Source organism: Bos grunniens, chromosome 2 (assembly GCF_055505025.1).
Source record: "Bos grunniens cultivar Pamir isolate PY7600 chromosome 2, Bosgru_T2T1.0, whole genome shotgun sequence".
Taxonomy (NCBI): Eukaryota; Metazoa; Chordata; class Mammalia; order Artiodactyla; family Bovidae; genus Bos; species Bos grunniens.
Genome location: NC_141166.1, coordinates 48,857,720 through 48,882,858, shown reverse-complemented (window position 1 = coordinate 48,882,858; position 25,139 = coordinate 48,857,720). Strand labels below are relative to the sequence as shown.

The 25,139-nt window shown below is 40.1% G+C and overlaps 1 protein-coding gene across 2 annotated transcripts in view; it reads right to left on the bottom strand.

Moving 5' to 3' along the window:
• The window catches only part of SATB2 (SATB homeobox 2), a 200,436-nt gene that overhangs the window by 114,648 nt on the left and 60,649 nt on the right, over window positions 1–25,139 (bottom strand). For both annotated transcript variants that reach the window (XM_086366667.1, XM_086366674.1), the window contains exons 4-5: window positions 2,978–3,104; window positions 1,730–1,853 (exon numbers count right to left, since the gene is read on the bottom strand). In XM_086366667.1, the coding sequence (XP_086222793.1) occupies window positions 1,730–1,853; window positions 2,978–3,104 (251 nt within the window). The remainder of the gene's footprint in view (window positions 1–1,729; window positions 1,854–2,977; window positions 3,105–25,139) is intronic.

Here is a 25,139-nt window from a genome sequence, read left to right as displayed (position 1 = left end):
GGTCAAGAAACACTAGTGTCCCTTTCCATCTACTAGTCACTCAGGTGCACACTGTCTTGATTTTTTTGGAATCAAAGATATTAATAGCAGGCTTTGTCTCAGAGGATCTATTCCAAAACACTCTCCAAGACACATATAAAAAATATTCCGTTCACACCAACAATATCATGTCTCAATAATAACAGCTGGTACTATTTATGGAGTATCATTGTATGCCAGTACTAGGCCAAGAATTTATGTGATTTATCTCATTACTCCTCATTATATGACTCAGAGCTATTACTCTCCTGGTTTTACTTACAAAGAAATAGATAAGGTCACAGAGGCTTGTAAGCCAAGACATGAACCCAGATCTGATTGATTCTCAATGATGACTCTTAACCACTAGGCTTCCTACTTCCCCCAAAGACTGTTATCCTAGAACATAGCTCAGGACTTATCAAGTTTCCATAGTTCTTGTTATCATCCCTTGAACTCAACAGACATGCAGTCAGCCTACTGTCTTAAATCAAGTGTAGCAACTCACACCAGAAAATGGATTTCCATTCATAGCTTTAAATAATGTCAACCTGAGTTCACTTCACAGCTGTTCTAAGCCACTCCTTATAGCCACTAAAACATCTTATTAGAAAAAGTGGTGCCCTCACCCATGAACACAAACAGAAACAGAAGCTCTTCCTCTGCATTCGTCCCTTTCATCCTCTCGATCTCTTACTTTTGTGACTTGTTATAGCTTATGATCAGTTCATTAAAGAAAGAGTACCACTTTTTCTCACAGTGCATTTTTACATGCTGAACTCACCACAAAATCTCTATAGAACATAGATGATGCAAAGATCATCTCTCTCTGCTAGACCTAGAAAAGGCTCAATAAACAAACATAAACAAATTAAGATGTATTTGGCATGGTTGACCCATTTCATTGACCAAGAAATGCAATCTGGAGTCTGAACTTTGGCAAGGGAGGTCTCAACTGGAGTTGCAATTAACCAGCTGAGTAAGCTTATGCAGGTAAAGTGCCTCTGAGCCTTGTTTTCTTGATCCATAAAATAGAAATATTGATACACACCTCCTATGACATGTATGAGAAGTTAAAGAATGAGTGTAAAATGTTTTAATGTGACTCCTACTACATCGGAGCTCTAGTAAGTGATAAGTTCTCCTCTACAACAAAATTCACCACAATCTCCATAGTTTTGCCCACCTATGATGTAGTGTCATCCTCTAGGGGATCTTCCCAACCCAAGGATCAAACCCAGGTCTCCTGCATTGCAGGCAGATTTTTTTACTGTCTGAGCCACCAGGGAAGCCCAAGAATACTGGAATGGATAGCCCATCCTTTCTCAAGGGGAACTTCCTGACCCAGAAATCAAACTGGGGTCTCCTGCATTGCAGGTGGATTCTTTACCAGCTGAGCCACCAGGGACTCATTGCAAAAGTTCCTGATGCTGGGAAAGACTGAGGGCAGAAGGAAAAGAGGGCATCAGAGGATGAGAAGGCTGGACAGCACCACCGATGCAATGAACATGAACTTGGACAAACTCTGGGAGATGGAGAGGGACAGGGAGGCCTGGCATGCTGTAGTCCATGGGATCACAAAGAGTCGGACACAGCTGGGCAACTGAACAACACGATGTAGTGTGAATATAAAGACAACTGTCTGAGCGGGAGTGCCCCTCCTGCTAGACAGCACACCCATGGCTGCTTCGTTTGTTCTGAAGACACTGACCTGGGAGAGAGGGCATTCTTTGGCTAATGTGCTCTGGTTCATCTCTTTAAGCAATTCCTTTAAGGCATTGCGGACCGTGGCATGGTTCCACTGCTCTGCAGGCAAGTCTTCCAACTTTGAACAACTGGAAAACAGAGGAAGAATGAATGACATGCAAACCCTAATAGTGTAGAGTACAGCAGTCACCCCCCGTCCTGTAAAGCATAGTCAAAGAACAGGGTCGAACCTGGGCTCGAAATGAGGGAAAGGGAGTAAAACTGCTTTTCTAGGGCCTCAGCAGAGCCCATCGTGGCCTCTATCAGTTGCCCATCACACTAGCCTGAGAAAAACAGTCATTTTGCAGATAAAGAAATGCCAATTTTTAAAAATATGATTTTTCCAACCTGCTGATAGAAATGGCATGGCAGTGTGATTACAAACTTCTGCAACTTAAATTTAATTATTGGCCATTCCTAAGGTTAAATGTAACAGAAGCTTCATCAGATTTGAAGGCCTACTTTCACTTTCACCCTTAACCCTCACAGAACAATCTAGAGATGTTACTTACCTAACCAAAAAATAACTAAAGACATTAAAGTATTCCTAGACAAGGACAGGAATGGTAGGTCCCTATTAAAGTGCAAATTCTCTGAAAGGGGGTAAATTCAAAACCTATAGAGGAAAGGACAATATAAGGGATATAACTTGCAGGCACTTTACAGCACAAGGTATGGCAGAGAACCTCTAGATTCTTTAACGGTATGCTTTGTCTTGAGTGCTGTATCTGAAAAAAAGGAACCATTCCCAGAACTTCTGCAGGCTACCAAAGAGGAAAGCAAAGTCCAGTGCCAGCGCCCTCTGGGTAAGCAGGCTACTCAGGCACCCAACCCACCCCTCAAACACAAGCCTGAAACAGCAGAGGTGTTGATTCTTCAAGTATTATGTACTAAGCATTTAACCAGAGGACTCATTAAATTAGGGGCTTTGGAAAGTGCCCCTTTATGGGCTGCAGATTTTTAATGATTTATCAAGCTCCCCCTAAGTTACCACTTCACTGCTTCTGAAAACAAAACATAAAACAGTTGGAATGTGGACTATAAAGATGCCTGGTGAAGGGCCCCCTTCCCCTCCTCTTCTTTTTTTTTCTCTTTTCATTTCATCCAATGTCAAGAAATTAACAAAGGCAGGATGAGCTGATCTCTGCAGCGAGTCTATGATCGACGGAGCAGCTCCAAGAGTAAGGAAGGGTAGATGTTCAGAGACACCCACCTTTGTAATTGGATTTTCAACGTCACGACGTGATAGACATCTTGCAGCATGTCGGCCACTGTCGCGTCAGGTGCATCTGTCACGTAACTGAGGGGGAGAGGGTTCCACCTCCCCAGCTTGATTATTCCTGCACAGGGAAGAAAAACATAATAAACACATAGCTGCTATTTATTAAACCCTCCCATTGTTTGTTCAATGTTAAGCAGGTCATCCAATAGCCAACATTCAAGGCCCACTCAGATATTTGACAACCCCGTGCAATAGCCTATTTCTCTCTGGCTGACAATTGAGTTAACTATACAGGAAGATGAGAATGAAAGGATGAGGTTTAATCATGGACAATCAGTTTTTTTTATGTTTTCCTGTTTCTTAAATTACTTAGAAAACCATACGGACACTTCCTTCCCCCAAAGTCTTATTTCACAGTCTAACTTAAGACTGATGCTAAATATACCGAACTGCTGATTTCATAGACAAAAAAAAAAAAAAAAAAAGCAAGTCTTAAGTAAATATAAGATTCAGTTTTGAATTGTACAAGAAAATTCCTGTGTGTGGGCTCAGCACACACACAGTCACATCCTGGTTGTGGTGCGAACCCCAGTGTGAATAGCATTTGGAGCTGAAGAAGCAATGAGAATTCACTTCTAAATTCACGTTTCACCAGGCGGAGGGCTTGTGTTCCATAGCACAATGACTGACCACAGATCAGAAACAGCAGAGATGCCTTCAACTTCCTTTTTTTACCCCTTTGATAGTTCCTCAGCCTTTTTTACAGTGACAGTGGTACCCTTCCCCTGTGCTACATATGGTAAACACTCGTGACAATGGAGAGAATAAAAATCCTGGTCAGACGTGGACAGATTCACAGGACAGCTTCAGCAAGGCATGATGAAAATGCTAGGCTATTCACCAGATGGACCTTATCTGGAGCACAGGGCACCCATACACTGATAACAAAATATAAAGAGAAACCCATTTCACAAACAACACAGAGGAACAAACATTTTATTTGTATGCTACAAAAAAATCCAAAGGTCCCCTAGATGTCAAAAACTGCCACACATCCCACACAGCCATGCTTCAGTGATAGACGAGGAACAGCATTTTTATTTTTATTATTGGCAACACAGGTGAGTTCCAGCTACATTGTTCTTTCAAAAAATATATTTTATCATCAAAGAGAGATAACACCTGTATACCCAACTAAACCTTTAAAAGCTTCACAAGATGCTGCTTTATAGCTATGGGGCAAAATTCCAATCATAGGAAATGAACTTTCTGGTCAGGGCACGTCCTGTCCAAGATGAAATCAATGAATGCGCAATGCTTGACATAATGCTTGAAAACAGGGAATAAACAGAACAAAAATATTAAAATGATGCACTGTTTCAGTATTAAGATTTAACAATCTGGTGCTGAATATGCTGCAGTATAAATAGTGCCTGGACTCAGATCCAATAAAGTAACACAGCTCTCATTCATAGTACCGTATGTCTCCAGTTCTGGCTCCTTAAGTCATATTTCACTTGCCAAGAAAAGCTGTTTTCTTGTGGGGATAGTTTTCCTAACATTCTCTCTCATGACAATGAAAAGTGCACAGCACACAGCATGGAGTAGTCATGAAATGAACATCCAGCACCCACTGGACAGCCATCCACAGACGCCAGGTCTGCTTCCTTGCTTCCTTTACTGCTTCTGACTTTTGAAAGTACTAAAAAGATACAATGGGACATGTCTAACATATTTCCTTAAAAAAAAAAAAAAACCACTCCACAGTTTTAAATTCCCTTTAAAAATCCATTATCGTGATAGCCCATAAGTTGAGTATAACCTGTGTGTGCATGCTAAGTCGCTTCAGTTGTGTCTGACTCTTTGCAACCCTAAGGACTGGAGCCCGCCAGGTTCCTCTGTCCATGGGATTCTCCAGGCAAGAATACTGAAGTGGTTGCTGAGCCCTCCTCCAGGGAATCTTCCTGAGCCAGGGATTGAACCCACTCTCTTGCGTATTTCCCGCACTGGCCGGTGGGTTCTTTACCACTAACACCACCTGGGAAGCCTGAGTATAACCTGACCATCTCCTAAAAGTGGTATTCTATTATAAGAGATTAGAGGGAGAAAAAACAAAGCCAGCAACTCCTAAACAAGTAGAAGACAACTGTGTGGGTCATTTGGTTGCTAAGAATACAAAGGTAACATGAAGCCATCAAATTCTGTAAACTTTAACACACACCTCTAGAGGTGATTCATGCATGCTATTGTGTGCTGTTGTTCATTTCTTTTTATTGTTGTGGAGTGTTCTGCTGCAAGTTTATACCACAATGCAGCCAGACACAACAGAATATCTCCTAATGCTCTCATTTATATAAAATACAAGAACAAGCAAGACTTATCTATGAGAAGAGAGGTCAGAATGTGCTGACCTCAAGAGAGCAGAGTCATGACTGGAAAGGGACATAAAAGGGATTTCTAGTTTCGGCTGGTGGTTGCATGGGTATAAAAATTGTTAAAATCCATGTAACCAAACACCTAATATGCCTGTATTTTATTGTGTTTAATTATACCTCAATTTTTACAAAAGTAGAGGGGGAGGAATCTCTACCAGAAATGATAGACAATCACTCTATTGAAATTATTCATCTCCATTTAGATGAATTCTCTCCCTACCTTGATGAGCCGGAAGGAGACTTGTTTGGGCTGGAATTAGACCCATACAGGTGTCTTCACCACTTAATGCCTGCACAGAGAGCAGCTGCTACAGGTTGGTTTCTACATCTTGGAAGAGAGCTGTTGACACACGCTATTTTCAGGCAATGGGAAGTGGTGTGTGCTTTTTCTTTTTCACACCGTATTGACTAACCTGCACCTAGAAGTCATGCTCTTTGCTTAACTACCTGCCAGAGTTTGCAGGTGCGAGAAGTGCCAGGACCGCCATGTCCAGAAGCTGCTCTCTTCCAGCCTGGCAGGGACTTGGAGCAACTCTTCTTAACAAGCCTTTCCTCCAAACGAGGTCTTGTCTAAAGTATTAACCTTCTTGGAAATACCTTCCTGAGATACAGTCCTCCTTCCTTGGTATAAAACAAATAGAAATATTACTTGGGCTGGTATCAAGTGTTAATTGAGAAAATTGAATTGGTTTTCTTTTTCTTTAATTAACTTTTAATTGAAGGATAACTGCTTTATAGTACTGTGTTGGTTTCTACCAAACATCAATATCAATCAGCCATAGGTTTACCCATGTCCCCTCCCACTTGAACATGCCTCCCACCCCCCTTGCCTGAGGAAATCAAATTGGGAAGCAGACACCATAATGACAAAGAACTCCAGCTTCCAAGTCAAATGGCTGCTGCTCATATTCTGGCTCCTCTACCTACTAACCATGTAACCACAGCAAGTTCCATCATTTCCCCGTACCTCAATCATCTCATCTGTAAAATGCAACAATAAAAATACTGACCTCACATAAATATTGTGAGACTGAATATAGAGCCCTTAGTACAGAGCTTTGTTGTATGTGTTAGTTGCTCAGTTATGTCAAACTCATTATGACCCCATGGGCTGTAGCCTGCCAGGCTCCTCTGTCCATGGAATTCTCCAGGCACAAATACTAGAGTGGGTTGCCATTCCCTTCTCCAGGGAATCTTCCTGACCCACAGATCAAACCCATGTCTCCTGCATTGGCAGGTGGATTTTTTACCATCTGAACCACCAGAGAAGTGCCAGTACAGAGCCTGGATATCGTTAATTCCAACAATTTACAGTAATTATCTTGACACATTTATGCTTCCTAGGGTTTCCCAGGTAGAGCTAGTGGTAAAGAATTGGCCTGCAATGCAGTAGATATAAGAGACACAGGTTCAATCTCTGGGTTGGAAAGATGCCCTGGAGGAGGTAATGGCGACCCACTCCAGTATTCTTGCCATGGACAAGAATCCCATGGATAGAGGAGTCTGGCAGGCTACAGTCCATAGGGTCGCACAGAGTCAGAGACAAACTGAAGTGTCTTATCATGCATGTAATGCTCCCTAAAAGGCAAATATAATTAACTTCAAAAATATTTACTCAAGGATGACTTTAATATCATTTAATCTTTAATTCAGTCAAGTGCCTACAAAAGGCCCTCATTATTTTAAATCACAAAGGAAAAGCATGCATCAATTGTATCCCTCTTTTTATCCCTGTTCCCTTGCCCCTCCCCCCTGTTTATTCATTTCTTACAGCCTTGCTCTGCAGTGTCGCCTTCCTTTTACCCACAAGTAGGTTCAGATCTCTCCTACTTTAAAACTAACAAAATCAGTACAACAACCCTTTACCTCTCAGTGTCTCATTTTTTTGTACCATCAAATGTACTGAAAGTGAACCTCTTTAATTTCACCATCAGAACTTCACCCCAGATATCTATTTTCAGCTCCTTTCATGAGGGCTGGGTTACCTTGAGTAACTTCACTAGGAAATCAGAGATTCACTTCAAATACCCTGTGCTAATTCATCTTAGTAGCCTACAAGCCACACAGGTTCAAGTGTGAAGCACATCAGAAGAGAAGACTGGAAAGAGCTTGGTTCCAACTCTGGAAGGCCTGGATGCCCAACTCAGTAGCACACTGTATGGGTCAGAGGTCATAAGCAAGGCCTGGGGTCAGAGGTGAGTCCATGCCCAGTCCCCTCTGCTTGTCAGCTGTGAGCCTTTGGGCAAGTTGTTCAGTTAGTCTCTTCAAGACTCAGTTTCCACTGTCTGTAAGATGGGGACAGTAATAATGCCTGCTCTTTAGGGTTGCCACCAGGCTTAAAATGAGAATGAGAATGTGGCCGTCGGATGGCACAGAGTAAGTGCCTAGTAAACACGAGAATAAGGTAGATCTTTGAAAGCTCTTGGGTATAGATGTAACACCATCAAAGCAAAACTTCAGGACAATGAAGCTATACTGGGTAGAGGGATTTGTATAATTGACTTGCTTTGCTGTACACCTCAAACTAACCCCAGTGTAAATCAACTATACTCCAATAATTTAAAAAAAAAAAAAAACCTAGACTAGAATTCAGATGGACTAAAAGAAGGAAGTATTCTGTGGGGGGAAAAAAGGGCTGAAATAATCCAGATAGGTGAATCTAATTATATCATAACAGCCTTTTCCTGACTCCCTCTAAGGAGAGATACAGACCCCCAAGAAATGCTTCAGTACAGTGAAGGAGGACCAAGAAAGAAGAGAGGGTATGTACCCACAGGGGATATCTGACTCACAGTGTTGGAGAAATCTCAATATAAACAGCGTAAGTATACAAAATTCTTTCTAATGCTTATACTCCATGAATAGGTTTTAAAGCTCCAGACCAAAAAACTACACTAAGAGTCAGACATGACTGAGTGACTTCACTTTCACTTTTCCTTTCATGCGCTGGAGAAGGAAATGGCAACCCACTCCAGTGTTCTTGCCTGGAGAATCCCAGGGACGGGGGAGCCTGGGGGGCTGCCGTCTATGGGGTCGCACAGAGTCGGACACGACTGAAGTGACTTAGCAGCAGCAGCAGCAGCCATGATGATTAGATAGTACTAGACACATCCAATGGCACCCCACTCCAATACTTTCGCCTGGAAAATCCCATGGACGGAGCCTGGCAGGCTGCAGTCCATGGGGTCGCTAGAGTCGGACACGACTGAGTGACTTCACTTTCACTTTTCCCTTTGATGCATTGGAGAAGGAAATGGCAACCCACTCCAGTGTTCTTGCCTGGCGAATCCCAGGGACGGGGAAGCCTGGTGGGCTGCCGTCTCTGGGGTCGCACAGAGTTGGACACTACTGAAGTGCCTTAGCAGCAGTAGCAGCAGCAGACACATCCAGGTGGCGCTAGTGGTAAAGAATCTGCCTGCCAATGCAAGTTCGATCGCTGGGTGGGGAAGATCCCCTGGGGTAAGAAATAGCACTCCATTCCAGTATTCTTGCCTGGAAAATTCCATGGGCAGGGGAGCCTGGCAGGCTACAGTCCGTGGGGCTACAGAGAGCTGGACACAACCGAGCGACTGAGCACGCACACACACACACACACACACACAGCCACGACAGACATACACACCCAGCCAGGCACACAGTACATGCTCAATAAATGGCAATTCCCAATTCTTTTCTGAATATATATCACACTCTCACTTTGTCTGGAGTACTCATCCCATGCCTTCACTTCTGGAAATTGTATGCATTCTTCAAATTATGTACCAAGAATAATTCCAACTCTGGTCAACCCAGCCGGAAGCAACTCCTTTCTCTATGTATCTGCACAGTAAATACTCATGGTTGGTTTGTGTATCTCAGAAGGAGCTTATTTTATCACAATATCCCTTTATAGTACTTTACAGTATACAAAGTGTTTTGTTTTGTTTTTTTTCCCCCAAACCATTAGAGTTCATCCTCAGAGGAGAGCACGGGGTCAGTGTGACACCTGAAAATGAGGTGAAGAACAGAAAAGAGTGAGTTTTCAAGGCATCAGTAGATGATGGCCAGGACTACGCTCCAGGCTTCACCTGACAAGTTTTCTACCTACTGGACGAATTCCCTTCCCATTCAGCTCTGCCCGTGTATGCTGTGCCCCACCACACAGTTACACATGGGGCAAGGTCTTGACATTTAATGTTAAAAAAGGAACACATGAGACCAATAAGCAAACAGGTGTCAGGGCCTAAAAAGCCAGCTTCTCTGAGAAAAAAAATCATCTCCCTCAACAGTGCCATTTCAGACATAACCACTATTTCCCACATCATCTTTCCTATTTCCAAAGAATTTATCATCTGCACACATTTACAAAATGCCTGGTGCTGAGGACTATTACAGATGCAGTTTCAAGGTCTTTGAGTTGCAAATTATGGGCCTTTATTTGGGGGCTGAAATTCATACAGATGTTAACATGATTGACTTGAGCATAATATAAATAAAATTGTTTATATCTAGACAAATCTTTCACTAAAATGCAAAGGACCAATCCATTCTTCATATGACGCCTTTAGACCAAATAACAAAATACAATTGCAGGTAAATTTCCCATTAGTGACATAAAATTAGGTTGCGAATGGAAGCGATTTTTGTCTAAAATTAAAAACATGCAATCATGGAAACCAGTTTTTTACTCTCTCAATGCAGTGTTTCTGCCAAAGAGTGAATATATCACAAAAGAAATATCAATACTTGCTTGTGTTCATTTGTATTTGTTATTTTTCTCAGTTTATAACCTGTCTTAAAGACACCAAATACTCTTCTCAGTAAATGCATAATTCATATCACTAGTATTATTTAACTATGTGAAAACAAGCGTGGAGATAATACACATTAGAGTTAATCAATATTTGACTCAAGTTTTTAGAAAGTTGATCACTTCTGAGGATAATACAATATAATCAATAAAACATCAAAAGGGTTTATGTTAAGCACTAGTTATTCGTTCATTTAACAAATTTTTCTTTTGTGTCTCCAGCATAAGTCACTAAGATGAAAACATAACCCAATACACATTATCCCTGTAATTATGGAGCTCACAGTTGAGTAGAGTAGCTTATTATTGCTAAACACATACCTAAGTGAAACCATTCTTAAAATAAACCAAAATGACAGTTTTACCCCCTGTACCTCAAATATAAGAAATGTTTATTTCATGAACACCTGCAGCAGATCGCCTATAAAGTATAAGAGAATAATTCTCACAGTTTGCAGTGGCACAGAGATAGATGCTGATAAAACAGATATATATTGGTGTATTGAAGAATAAAGCCTACAAATCAATCGGTGAGACAGATAGAGAAACCCAGCAAGATATCAGCTGTATTCTTATAGAACAGCTTGATGAATAATTTTCTTTTATTCCAGGTACATTTTACCATTAATTTTCAAACAAAATGAAAATTCAGCCTGGGAAAAAAATGAAACATTAGCTTTAATATCTAAAGGCTAAGGTTTACATATTTCATAACTCCTTGAAAAGATCTCAGCAAAAGAGTATCAATACAAAATCCCAGCCTCAGAGTAACTAAGCCCTGGGGCTTCTGGTTGGCAGTATTCTTTCCACAATACACCAAATGCTGATGAAGCCCCTTTTAAAAATAGGAGAACTCATGACATTGACTGCATCTGTTTATCCTCCTCAGAGTGGTTGTGTCCCTGTGCTATAGCATGTAATTTTCTGTTGTTCAGCTAAGCTTTGTTAAAGAAATTAAAAACTGTCTATCCTATATAATAAGAACATAGAATTATTTATCCATAAATCAGTTCACAGGAAATCACTACCCAGCAGCATATAATAACTCAGCCTGTGTTTCTAACCTGTGGCCTGACTGTGGTATATCATCAAATTGTAGCAGCATAAAGGCATAAATTGTAGTTATTATTGTTAAACCTGTGGTAAGAATGACTTTTCAATGAGGAAGGAGAAAAAAAGGCAAAACAAAAATGGTTTTTGAAATGCACACATTTTCCTTTTGAATACATAGCTTAGCAGTACCCCAGTAAAACTTAGTGAAACTCTCCTACACTTTCAGCTTTGATTTTAAAGACTATCCATATTTCAGATGTCTTGCATTGAGGTAAAAGTAAATGGTAAATGAAATAGCATTCTTCCAGCATTTCTTACATTTTTCAAGTACCATTACAACTTACACAAATTAATGAAATCTCAGAACATACTTGTCTGGGAACCTACAATACACTTAATCCTGAATTTATAACAATACAAAAGAAAATATAGGACAAAAATAAATATTTTGGCAATTGAGAATAAATACTGAGGCTGCACTGGTTAAATGAGTTCATCTAAAAATACATACACACACAAACATACTCACAGAGAAAGCTCTGCCTGTAACAATTCAAATATTATTGACAAAAACAAACAAGGTAGGTTTTTACTCTTTAGAACATTCACTTTAATCTTAAATCATATCTGTATAAAGAGAAATGATCAGGAATATTATTAGTATTGAAAACCTGAAATATGAATTTTTAGAGCAAATTCATATTTCTGAACAAACGACAGTGATACAGAGCTGTCTGCCAATCTTTTCTTGAGCTGACTACCCCCTTACATTACAAAAATGTTCTACTTTAGAAAATACATATAGTACCATTTCGTGCCTTGTAATTCTATACATGGTTTTTACATTTTGCAGCATAAAGATTTTGTCTCATGTAATAGATGCTGCTTCACATTTGGGAAACGTTATGCTATAACCCTGACTTTTATTAGATTATTTAATATAAGCACTAAGTAACTAGACTAAATTAATAAAGACCCTATGAAAAAAAAAAAACAGAGAGAAGAAAATTATTCCGCAAATTAAATAAAACTTTCTGAAGTTGGTATTTTAGAAACCTTTATTTAATTTTCAAAATTCCGATTCTTCTGAAAAACAGCCAAAATATTGGTCAGGATATGAAAAAAATATGGTTGGTGTTTAGTAATTTATTTCATAAGAATGCCATTTAAAACTATTACGTGGGGAATAGGACAAATGAGAAAGAAAAGCGTTATGAGAAATTATTTGGGATCAGTTCTGAGCTTCTGCCACTGAATACAATTATTTCATTTGGTATATATTTTCTTATTATTGTTCTCAGTTTAATCATTATCTGAAAGAGTTCAGAATCAAATGATTAATTTTGGCAGGTAACACAAACAAACTTCTCCTCCTTTCTATTCAAAAATATATTTGCATAAAGAGATTTTTCCCTAGTGTTTGTCCTCCTAAAGTATCTTCAATAATCAAAGACACAGGGGAAAATGTATATATTCTTTTAAACATGTTTGGCTATATTCTAGCAGATGCTATTCATAAATTTTGTTTAGCTGGTGTTTCTGCATCCTCTGGGGTAAGAAGTCTATCCACTGAAGATCTAAGAATACCATTATGAACATACTCCCCATCTTAATTTATTACATGTATTCTTTTCTGATAGAAGCTCAAATGTTGCAACAAGTTTTACTGAGGACCCAGTTTTCCAGGTACCATGTCACTGAGCTCAACACCCTTGGAAATTCTATAGACTGTATGCTCCCAATTATATATTCCGGAATTGTCCTTCAGGCATATTCTGTTTCCTATAATTTAAAGTTACATAATATCTGATTTTAAGGGCAATATTATGAGGGCATATTGATTATCAAAGAAAACGTTGCCACATAATAGGAAGGCAAAAGTATACTCATTTATGTTCTACATTTATTCATGTTCCAACTAACCTGATTTCACAGTAATTTGTTAAGAAACTACAAGACATGGAAGCAAATATGGCTCTAACGATTACAAAATGGCAACTAGTTTGGAGGTTTTTTCTTTGGTTTAAATTCCTGGGGGGTTCTTTAAGAACATTTTAATAATTTTTACTTTCAGTACATCTTCACATATATTCTACTGTTAAATCTAAAAATGTACATGGCTTTCTGGTTTCAGATATTTTATATTCAAAGAAGTTCTGACGGTACCTTGATTTCCATCTTTTGGAAATGTCATACATAAAAGTGGCACACCGAACTTTTAAATATGGCACTACCATTCTAATGGCTATAACAAAGAAGTCAAAGACCTAGCACGTATGAGGTGTGCTCTCAGTAGGTAACAGTTTCTTGAATTGAATAGCAGGTAGATCTACAGTCACAACATACTTGATGAATCATGAAAATGTTCTATTTGAGCCACGTTAAATATTCAACCACATCAGAAAAATGCCATAGGAATCAACAGGCAACTGAACCATGGCAGAGATTTAGCATTTACTCCTGACAGGAAGTCTGGTTATCCCATGGTAGCTGGGCTGAACAGTTACAGATGATCTGAAGAGTAGAGGAAGACCAGAAATGGATTTTTTTTCCCTCCCCATTCCCAGAAAGTTGTAGTTTAGTAAAGATTGTGCTATTGAGAGTGGTCATATTAAGCAAATAGCTAAAGCATTCAAGATCAAGGTCATCCTGAGAGCAGCTGTGGTAGCAGCAAGCCTACCCGGGCTTGCAGAACAGAAGCTCCAGGGTAGATCTTTGTAAGCGCTGGGAATGAGCCATGTTTGGGAAGCACAGCCCAGGTGTCGGGTAAAAATAAGAAGCTAGAGCATGGAAAAGATCAAGCTACTGATCCTCCTCAAAAGAAGGGCAGGAGGCCAAGAGATTCACAGATTCCTTTTTTCCAACTCACTAGTACTCTTGCCTTGGAGAAGGCAATGGCACCCCACTACAGTACTCTTGCCTGGAAAATCCCATGGACGGAGGAGCCTGGTAGGCTGCAGTCCATGGGGTCGCGAAGAGTCGGACACTACTGAGCGACTTCACTTTCACTTTTCACTTTCATGCATTGGAGAAGGAAATGGTAACCCACTCCAGTATTCTTGCCTGGAGAATCCCAGGGACGGGGGAGCCTGGTGGGCTGCCGTCTATGGGATCGCACAGAGTCGGACATGACTGAAGCGACTTAACAGCAGCAGCAGCAGTACTCTTGCCTGGAGTATCCCATGGAGGGAGGAGCCTGGTAGGCTACAGTCCATGGGGTTGCAAAGAGTCAGACACGACTGAACGACTTCACTTCACTTCAGCAAATGTTAAAAAGAAAGGAGAAAGTGCTGGAGTGTGAGAAGGAAAATAGGGTTAGGAGTACATTTGTAATGAAGTTACAGTTCTCCTTAAGTTTGCAGGATTTGGCATGGGCTGCTGCTGCTAAGTCACTTCAGTCATGTCCAACTCTGTGCGACCCCATAGACGGCAGCCCACCAGGCTCCCCCACCCCTGGGATGAAGAGGTAATATTAACAGAAGAAAACAGTTTCCTGTATAGGCATAAACTCCAAAAACTTTTTACTTTACTTTGATTATGTGCTGCCAGAAGGCAAGGGCAGTGCCAGTTTAACTGTTTCATACAACCCCAACTACAGCCCTGTAAGCACGAGGATGCCTAAAATACAGGGTGTGCATGACAAACAAGAAAGACACTTTTCTGAGAGAGGGCAAACTGGGAATCAGGATATCCAGGTCTGGTCCTGAGCTGCCATTTGTTGGCTGTAGCTCTGCATCTATGAACAACTCACTTAACCTCTCTGGACACCTCTTTTATTCTTCTATAAAATGGGGATTTAAAAGCAAAACCAGAATAAAATCACCACCAATGAAAAATCCCTTGCCTGACTCACAAAATGGTAATTATAATAACATGAGCTAAATGGCACTGAAAATTATAAAGTGCTGTATAAACATATGCTGGCATTCATGAATTGTGAGTTACCATAAAAGAGGTAAGCATTACATTTTTTTAGAATGTTTTTACTTAAGTAAAAACGTGAATCTCCTAAAATGTCACCGGCCAATATGGCAAGTCACCTGATATAGTCAACAGCGCCTGGGCTTGGAAACTGTCCTCTCGGTGACTGAGGCAAGTCACTTAATTTCCTTGAGCCTCCATCTTACCATCTTTAAAAAAAAAAAAAAGATTACTTATTTATTCATTTGGCTGCTCAGAGCGTTATCTGTGGCATGCGGCATCCTCGATCTTTGTTGTGGCCGAAATCTGAGAGATATCAGGAACTGTATTTCACGTGCACCCTCTGCTGCAAAGCATCCCAGAGGCCCTCTGGACCTGTAAATACTTATCGTCTCTATTCCTCACTGGACTGCAAGCTCCACAATAGCACAGCTCCTGGCAGATGGTAGAGGCACAAAGATATGAGAGGGAAGGACAGAAGGAAGTGAGAAGGAAGAGGGAGGCAGGAGGAGGGAAGGAAGGACAATGGATGGGGAAGGAGGGGAGGAAAAAGGAAGAAAGCTAAATGGGGTAGGGAAAGGGAAGATGGAACAGGGTGCAGGGAGGAAGAAAAGATGGAAAGGGAGAAGGAAGGAGAGGGAAGGAAGGAAGGAAAGGGGGAGACAGGAGAATTAAGTAATTTCCTCTCCTTAAAGATGTATTTGTACATGAACTAATGGAGAAGGGAAGGAGGGGAAGGGAGGAAGGAGATGAAAGGAGAGAGGGGACTGGAAGGAGGGAACGGGGAAGGAGGGAGGGAAAGGGTAAAGGGAAGGGGCCTGCCACTGTGCCATGCCATGGGCAGAACTAGCTCACCTGTTAGGTTTAATTGATGTTTTCTACCCAGACTCCATCCCTTGGCTCTCTGTTAACCCCCAACACATAGAGAATTGAGCCCCCGTACTCTTAGCACCCTGGACAGCCAGGAAGACAAGATATTCTAGACAGCTACTGAAGCCACAGAGAAAGGCCTGAGGGGTTGAAACCCTCAAACCAAATCTTCTCAAGGAATCCATCCACTCCCAGAGACTTACTGATGGTCTCCCCCTTGCAGCTCTGACACCCTAAATCAAAATACTGCCCAAATACTTTGGAGGCCTAATAATGGTGGCTTTGATTACTGTCATTTTTAAGACACAGCAAGCCTTCAAAACTGTGAAAATAAACTCAACATTGAATTGGTGGATTGATTTTTCTTTCATTAAAATTCTACTTTTCTTTTTAAAAAAATGGCAAGCACCCAGCTTTTTGTTTCTCAGGGAGGGCTCATTTTTAAACTTTCAAAGTATAGTAAACAACTTCTAAATTCAGGATAATTGAAGGTCTGCCAGTTGGTGAGCAAAACAATGGCTTTCATATCAACCAAAAAAGGGAACATGGCTCAATCAGGATTTTTTTAACTGATTATCATTCTGCCAACTGCACTTCTTACTAAAATAACAAAAGCTGCTGCCTACAGACTCCTAATGGACTACTACCTGAATAAATATACTTGTTTTCATAATTTCCTTTACATTAAAATTATTAGCTAAGAGTGGCTTTCCCCAGGGATTCTTTTATGTGAATTAAAGACAATAACACAATTATTAGAAAAGACATGCTCAGATCAATTTCGCATCTCCATAGGACAAACAGAAGAAATATAATGCTGATATGCCTCCACAAATAAGTGATTTCCTCTTCTTAAAGATGGTTTTGTACATGAACTAAGCCCCTAGCATAAGTAAATAAACCACCTAAGTAAATAAATCTAATTCAGGAAGTATTATTCTGAAAATTAAGAGCAAGGTGCTGAAGTTTCTAAATTATCTAATTATAAATACTATGATATTTCCTAGGAATCATTGATATACAAGACCCACAAAAGGTAAATAGTTTTATTTTTATTCAGGGCATTAAAAAATAAAAGCTGGTAAGGAAGACAAGGAGAAGACAAGGATTATATGAGAGTTAGTACTGTAAATTTCTGTTGTGTTCCCTCAGAAACAAGGGACTAGGATATCAAGTGGATTTTTAATTCAATCATTCTCAAAACAACTTGAGTGGTGTTTCATTTTAATTCTAATATCAGGTCGCCATCAACTTCCCATCTCTAAAAGGAAGGAAAGTCACAAATCTTAAAAACATGGGTCACTAAGTCAAATGTGAAAAAAAAAAGATCACCGTATTTCAGTTTTTATCTATCTTATTTTGTTGTTTTAACATGCATATTCTATAATATATGGGAGGAACATAAAAAATATTCACTACAAGACTGATTTTCCTCATGTCTAATCTTGCCTATGGTTTTTTCAGTAGTCATGTATGGATGTGAGAGTTGGACTGTAAAGAAAGCTGAGTGCCAAAGAATTGATGCTTTCGAATTGTGGTGTTAGAGAAGACTCTTGAGAGACCCTTGGACTGCAAGGAGATCCAACCAGTCCATCCTAAAGGATATCAGTCCTGGGTGTTCACTGGAAGGACTGATGTTAAAGCTGAAACTCCAATACTTCGGCCACCTGATGCAAAAAGCTGACTCATGTGAAAAGACCCTGATGCTGGGAAAGATTGAGGGCAGGAGGAGAAGGGGACGACAGAGGATGAGACGGTTGGATGGCATCACTGACTCAAGGAACATGAGTTTGGGTGAACCCAGGGAGTTGGTGATGGACAGGGAGGCCTGTCATACTGCAGTCGACAGGGTCGCAAAAGTCGGACATGACTGAGCGACTGAACTGAACTGAACTGAATCTTTTACACTGATAAACAGCATGTATAGGCCCAGATTTTTATTTTATGTTCATTTTAACTTGATCAGCAGTATATTATCAGGTCTTCCCTGACACTCCAGTGGTTAAGACTCTTTGTTCCCAATGCAGGGGGCATGGATCTGATCCCTGGTCAGGGAACTAAGATCCGCTCCCCTCATCCCAAAAAAAGGAAAAACAGTGTATTGTCATATTCACTTTATAATGATTCACCAATAAACTGGACATTTATTTCATGTTTATCATGATATTGCTAGGCTGCTATACTGGAGGAAGGCAGTTAACCAAGTTATCCAATATTACATTAAAATTAATTTGCATCAGCAACAAGAATAACTTTATGTTCTGATAAAACACTTATCTATATCATTCATAGTTCATTAAATTTACTTAAGTTAAAATACCCATGGACATTTATCAATTTGTGATTTTTACACACTTGGAAACATTTCAGAACTAGCTGCAATCAATCAGTGATTATATATCTCATTTATTTGAATGCCTCACCTGATGACTGGCACTCACTACAGCCTCAAAAAAAAAAAAAAAAAAAGCTCACACAATATTACTATATTACTGACATATCATTATATCTAAGAACTATGACTCCAAAAATGATTGCAAATTTCTTCCCCAATCACATCTATGTGACTATTAATTTTAGCATTCAATTTTCATTATTCCATGTAAAATAAAGAAATTAGAAATAAGAACTTTGTAATTCTTGTTCCTGCCACTAAATTACTTGACGGTAATCACTTAATTACTCAAAATACTGGGTTCAGTGGTACACGTAATGATGCTTACAATAAACCAGAATGAGACCTTAAAAACAAAATTTTTATTCATCCATGCATGTGTGCATGCTAAGTTGCTTCAGTTGTGTCTGACTTTTTGTGATTCTATGGACTGTAGCCTGCCAGGCTCCTCTGTCCATGGGCTTCTCCAGGCAATAATACTGGAGTGGATCACCAAGCCCTGCTTCAGGGGATCTTCCTGACTCAGGGATTGAACCTGCAACTCCTAAGGCTCCCGCATTGCAGGTGGATTCTTTACCTTTGAGCCCCTGGGAAAGCCCTTATTCATCCATAAACCATCCCATGTGAAGCAAACCCATGTGAAGAACTTATTGCGGTATTTGGAACACAGCCATTTATCTCTCTGGTCTATTCATGACAATGTAGACTATGTCAACCATTTAGTATGTTTCTTGCTCCTCCACTGGCAAAAAATAATTTGTTATAAAATAACTTCAAAGGAAATATTGCTCACATTAAATATCCAGCAATTTTCAATATGGGCTTGGTTTAGACAACTGACAAAGTTGACTATTTTTTAAAACTCGTCATGCACCCAAATCTGGAGATAGGACTCCAGTTTTTTTCTTCCTGAACTTCCAGCCCCTATTTGGTCTTGCAAACCTTTTATTCTTTTCCCACAAAAATGCAATCATCAGTATCAAAATATTTTCTTAAAATCTACTCTAATAGAGTCATGAGAGATGTGTGATATTTCCATATTTGCTGTCTCTATTATCTTTTGGGAAGATAATTAATCTTTTACCCTGAGGCACTGAAAATAACTGTTGCAATAATCCCAAAACTCAATTGCCCAGAGTGAGTATCCTTAAACAAACATCCATTCTAGACAATCTAAGGCATTTGCTTTTGCAAATATAAGGGCTACAGATGTGTTTTACCAAATAATAATTTTTTAAAAGACTATAATATTTCACATTTGGAATGCAGAGGAAAATGACTTTTCAAAGTCATGACAGCACAAAAGAAACAAAGTTCCCAGGGAGTAGAAACCCAGTGGAAGTGAAGGAAACCATAAACGCCCAGGCCAGTCTGCTTCATCTACACCGAGAAACTGGCCAAGTATAACCTGACCATGGTTATGAGTGACAACATCAACTCTGCTGCTAGCTTATTCCCAGCAAATTCATTTCTATTTCAGTGGAGAAAAAGATCTGGGTTCACACTAATCAGACCCAACTAGAAGGCCATATTAACAATTTGGCAGGTGCCTGAGGGCCATACCTAATCTGCATAAAATGGAGCAGATTGCAACCGCCCTCATCTTTTTTATTTTTAAACTGGTTTTTGAAGCTGAGCATACATAAAATCTCAGAGGGAGAGACAAGGAAATGGTAGTGCATACATTTTCCTTCATGCCTTTATTTTCATTCTTTTTGTACAAACCATCTTCCTGAATGACTATTTACTAAAGCAAAGATAACAAAATAAAAGGTGCTAGGAAAAGGAGTGGGCAGGGATCACAAATGCTTAAAAAAATATGTCATATCTTGTAATAGATCTTCACATCTTACAGTATAATTTTAAATCAGTTTGAATCTGAACTTAGTGTTTTTATATTTAGTAAAGATGTGCTAAGTTGAAATATACCCTGAATGTGGCAAACAAGCTGCAGCTAGCAGAGATTCCAAGTCTAATAATTATTTGTAAACCTATGATCTAACAGAGAAAAACATTTTAGTAAGTATCACCATTATCATCTCAACACTAGCTTCTGCTGCTCATAGAATAATTTAAAGTAACAGCGCTCTTTATATGCTAAGAATTTATAATCTAAGTCATTCAGTTCAAGACTGAGTGACTCTGAAAAATAACTCAGCAATAATGAATGGTAACGTAAGCCACACAAAATCTAGAAAAGAAGAAACTCATAAAGGTAAGTGTATGAGATAATTTTTTAATGGAGTTCATGTAGACATGGGAGTCCCAAGAGAAAGCCATCATGGAAAAATTCGGTTTCTGTTTTAAAAAAACATGGAGAAAGTTGCTTAGCAGTGTACTGAGGAGCCCAAGGATGTTACAAGAAAAGTAGCTCCACCACAAAGAATTTACAACTTAAGTATATTCCATATCTCAACAAGATGGTGGAAGGATGGTCAAGAAGTAAAGAAGGACTGGTAGTTTTGAGGGAGAAGATAAGAGGGTCCTGAAGTTGCTTCACAGGGCAATAAGAAGCCACTGGACAACATCAAGAAATGATAGAGAAATACCAATCTATCAATATCAACAAAAAGCAGACACAAGCTTCCCTAGGGCTCCAAAATCTAGGTCAGAAGAGGATGCTGCATAATCCAGGGTCATACAGAACTAAACAAGACTGCTGCAGCCTAAAGGGAAAAAGAGAATGAATGCTAGCAACCTTGGAAGAAATGACAAGCTCTGAAGACAGGCAAACTACAGAAAGACAGGTGTGGTATCAAGTTAGAAGTACTGGATTAGAATCAGAAGACCAAGTCACTTACCTCTCTGTGCCTCTCTGTGCCTCTCTGTAAATAAGACCACAATGGCCTTCATCAAAGGTTGAGAGCATTAAATGAAGTAACATGAGTTCAGGTTCTCTGTAAATTCTAAACTGCTAACCACATACAAGCTGCCAATTGTTACTGAAGTTACAAAGAGTAAGTAGGTGACAAAGAGCTTTAAATGATTGATTTCTTATTTAGAAATCTGGAAGAAGGAAGACAACATTTTCTTGAATAGCGAGTGAGAGTGAAACTCCTAAAGAGCCAAGTGTTCTAACAAACTGAGTTTGAAGTGGTGATGAATAGCCAGTCTTTGAACTTTTAAAAACAAAAATATTTAAAAAAAAAAAAAAAAAAAAGGTTTAACCAAGTGAAAAAAAATCATATTTGACCAGGTAAAGACATCCAACTATGGACTCATGGGAGTGGAGGTCATCTTGCCATTTCCTGTATCTGGAGGACAAAATTCCAGGTGATTGCAAAAACCCACATATATAAGTACTTACTATGAGCTGAACACTTTCTCTCTGTATTAATTTTCACAAAAATCCTATGACATAGACATGAGAGGCTCCAATTTATAATAAGCTAAACAACTTGCTTAATATAAGACTTCCCTCATAGCTCAGTTGGTAAAGAATCCACCTGCAATGCAGGAGACCCCGGTTCAATTCCTGGATCAGGAAGATCCACTGGAGAAAGGATAGGCTACCCACTCCAGTATTCTTAGGCTTCCCTTGTGGCTCAGCTGGTTAAGAATCCACCTGCAATGCAGGAGACCTGGGTTCGATCCCAGGGTTGGGAAGATCCCCTGGAGAAGGGAAAGGCTATCCACTCCAGTATTCTGGCCTGGAGAATTTCATGGACTGTATAGTCCATGGGGGTCACAAAAAGTTGGACACGACTAGGCAACTTTCATTTTCACTTTCAAATAACTTGCCTAACATCATAAAGATGTTAAATGGCAGAGACTGGAAGCCATGTTTGCCTGACTCCATAGTTGATATTTTTTCCCTATATCATGGTGCACCTGCATGCTTTAGTCACTAAGTCATGTATGACTCCTTGCAACCCCATGGACTATACCCTACCAGGATCCTCTGTCCATGAGCTTTCCCAGGCAAGAATACTGGAGTGGGTTACCATTTTCTCCTTCAGGGGATCTTCCCAACTCAGGGATAGAATCTGTGTCTCATGCAATGGCAGGTGGATTCTTTACCACTGAGCCACCTGGGAAGCCCCCCATATCATGGCACCTCTTGCCCTTTTGGAGGACTCCTCTTTAGCCTTTAAAATCCAACTTCAACAATATCTCAAGATAGAATAGCACTTTTCCTATTACCCTCAAGATAATGAATCTCACTATGCTGGTATTTATTTATGAGGTAAATTATTAAATAATTCATGTAATATTCTCTTTCCCCACTAAACTGTAGCCTACTCCATGGAGCTTCATCTTAGTCATCCTTGTAGCTTAGCATTGAGCTAAGTACCTTGCACAAAACAGACATCCAATAAATACGTGCTAAATGAATCAATGAAATTTAAAGACTCTCAATCCCCACCAAGTAACTTAATCCCAAGTCTTTTTTTATCAACCACCTTTATTCGTTGATTGAGGGTCAATTATGAGTCAAGTAGAAATGCTCTAGATGCCTTACATCAATACATTCGTACATTATATTATTTAATCCTCAAGTTATTTCCATAAAGTAAGAAGAATTATCCCCATTTTGGGATTCCCAGATGGTGCCAGTGGTAAAGAACTCACCTGCCAATGCAGGAGACATAAGAGATGTGGGTCTGATCCTGGGGTCAGGAAGATGCCCTGGAGGAGGGCATGGCAACCCACTCCACTATTCTTGCCTGGAGAATCCCATGAAAGAGGAGCCTGGTGGGCTACAGTCCATGGGGTCCCAAAGACTCAGACATGACTGAAGTGACTTAGCATGCACACATCCTCATTTTACAGATTAAGAAATAGTAGCAGGAAAAGCGGAGAAGGCAATGGCACCCCACTCCAGTACTCTTGCCTGGAAAATCCCATGGACAGAGGAGCCTGGTGGGCTGCAGTCCATGGGGTCGCTAAGAGTCAGACACGACTGAGTGACTTCACTTTCACTTTTCACTTTCATGCACTGGAGAACGAAATGGCAGCCCACTCCATTGTTCTTGCCTGGAGAATCCCAGGGACAGGGGAGCCTGGTGGGCTGCCATCTATGGGGTCACACAGAGTCGGACACGACTGAAGTGACTTAGCAGCAGCAGCAGGAAAAGATTAAGCCATTTAAAGGCACATAGCTCCTAATAATAATGATATAATAATAATATAATGAATTAAGTGTTTATTTTGTAGAAAGCACAGGGCTAAGGTTTAACATATATTACTTCCTTCAGTCTTCTCAACGAATCAATAAAGTATATGTTATCATCACATAGGATTCCCTGGTGGCTCAGAGGGTAAAGAATCTGCCTGCAATGCAAGAGATGTGGGTTTAGTCCCTGGGTCAGGATGATCCCTTGGAGAACCCAGTCCAGTATTCTTACCTGGAGAATTCCATGGACAGAGGAACCTGGCAGGCTACAGCCTATGGGGTCACAAGTTGCATACAACTCAAGTGATTAACACTTTCATATTCACTTATCATCACATTTTGCAGATGAGAACACCAGGGGACAAAAAAGTTAAGTAGTTTCCCATGATTACTAACAAACACCATAAATACTACTTAAAGTCAAGTTTTTATGACTCCAAAGCCCACATTCTTTCCATTATATCAAGATCCCTTCCACAATATTATGTTGCCTAAATCTTTCTATTTTATGTACCCATGATAAGCACTTGAGAGAAAATAAATCTCTAATAGAGTATTTAAACTTAAATTGGTCACATTTAATAAACCAGTCAGTTAGAATTAAAAATAATATACGTATGCAAACAAAAAGAGGTAGAGGGATATAGGACTGATTCAATGAACTGAATCAGTTGTATTTCATTAGACCCAAAAAAACATATATCACTGGTGAACATTAAAAAGTTAATATTCTCTTCCAATGCAGCATTAAATTTTTTCACTTATGTGTTTAAACATTTATGGAGTGTTTACCAAAGTACTAGAACAGAAGCACAAAGCAGTCACCAAGATAGGCATAGTGCCTGCTACTGCTGCTGCTGCTAACTCACTTCAATCGTGTCCAACTCTGTGTGACCCCATAGATGGCAGCCCACCAGGCTCCCCTGTCCCTGGGATTCTCCAGGCAAGAACACTGGAGTGTGTTGCCATTTCCTTCTCCAATGCATGAAAGTGAAAAGTGAAAGTGAAGTCGCTCAGTTGTGTCCGACTCTTCGTGACCCCACGGATGGCAGCCTACCAGGCTCCTCTGTCCATGGGATTTTTCAGGCAAGAGTACTGGAGTGGGGTACCATTGCCTTCTCCGAGGCATGGTGCCTACAGTCATGAAATTTAAATCTATTAGGTCTAACCAATAAGCAAAGACAGTATTAAATATTTAACAACTGTTAAGGCTTGGCACCCCACTCCAGTACTCTTGCCTGGAAAATCCCATGGATGGAGGAGCCTGGTAGGCTGCAGTCCATGGGGTCGCTAGGAGTTGGGCACAAATGAGTGACTTCGGTTTCACTTTTCACTTTCATGCATTGGAGAAGGAAATGGCAACCCACTCCGGTGTTCTTGCCTGGAGAATCCCAGGGACGGGGGAGCCTGGTGGGCTGCCGTCTACGGGGTGGGGTCACAGAGAGTCGGACACGACTGACGCGACTTAGCAGCAGCAGCAATATGTGAACCAGGCTTCAGCAATATGTGAACCATGAACTTCCAGATGTTCAAGCTGGTTTTAGAAAAGGCAGAGGAACCAGAGATCAAATTGC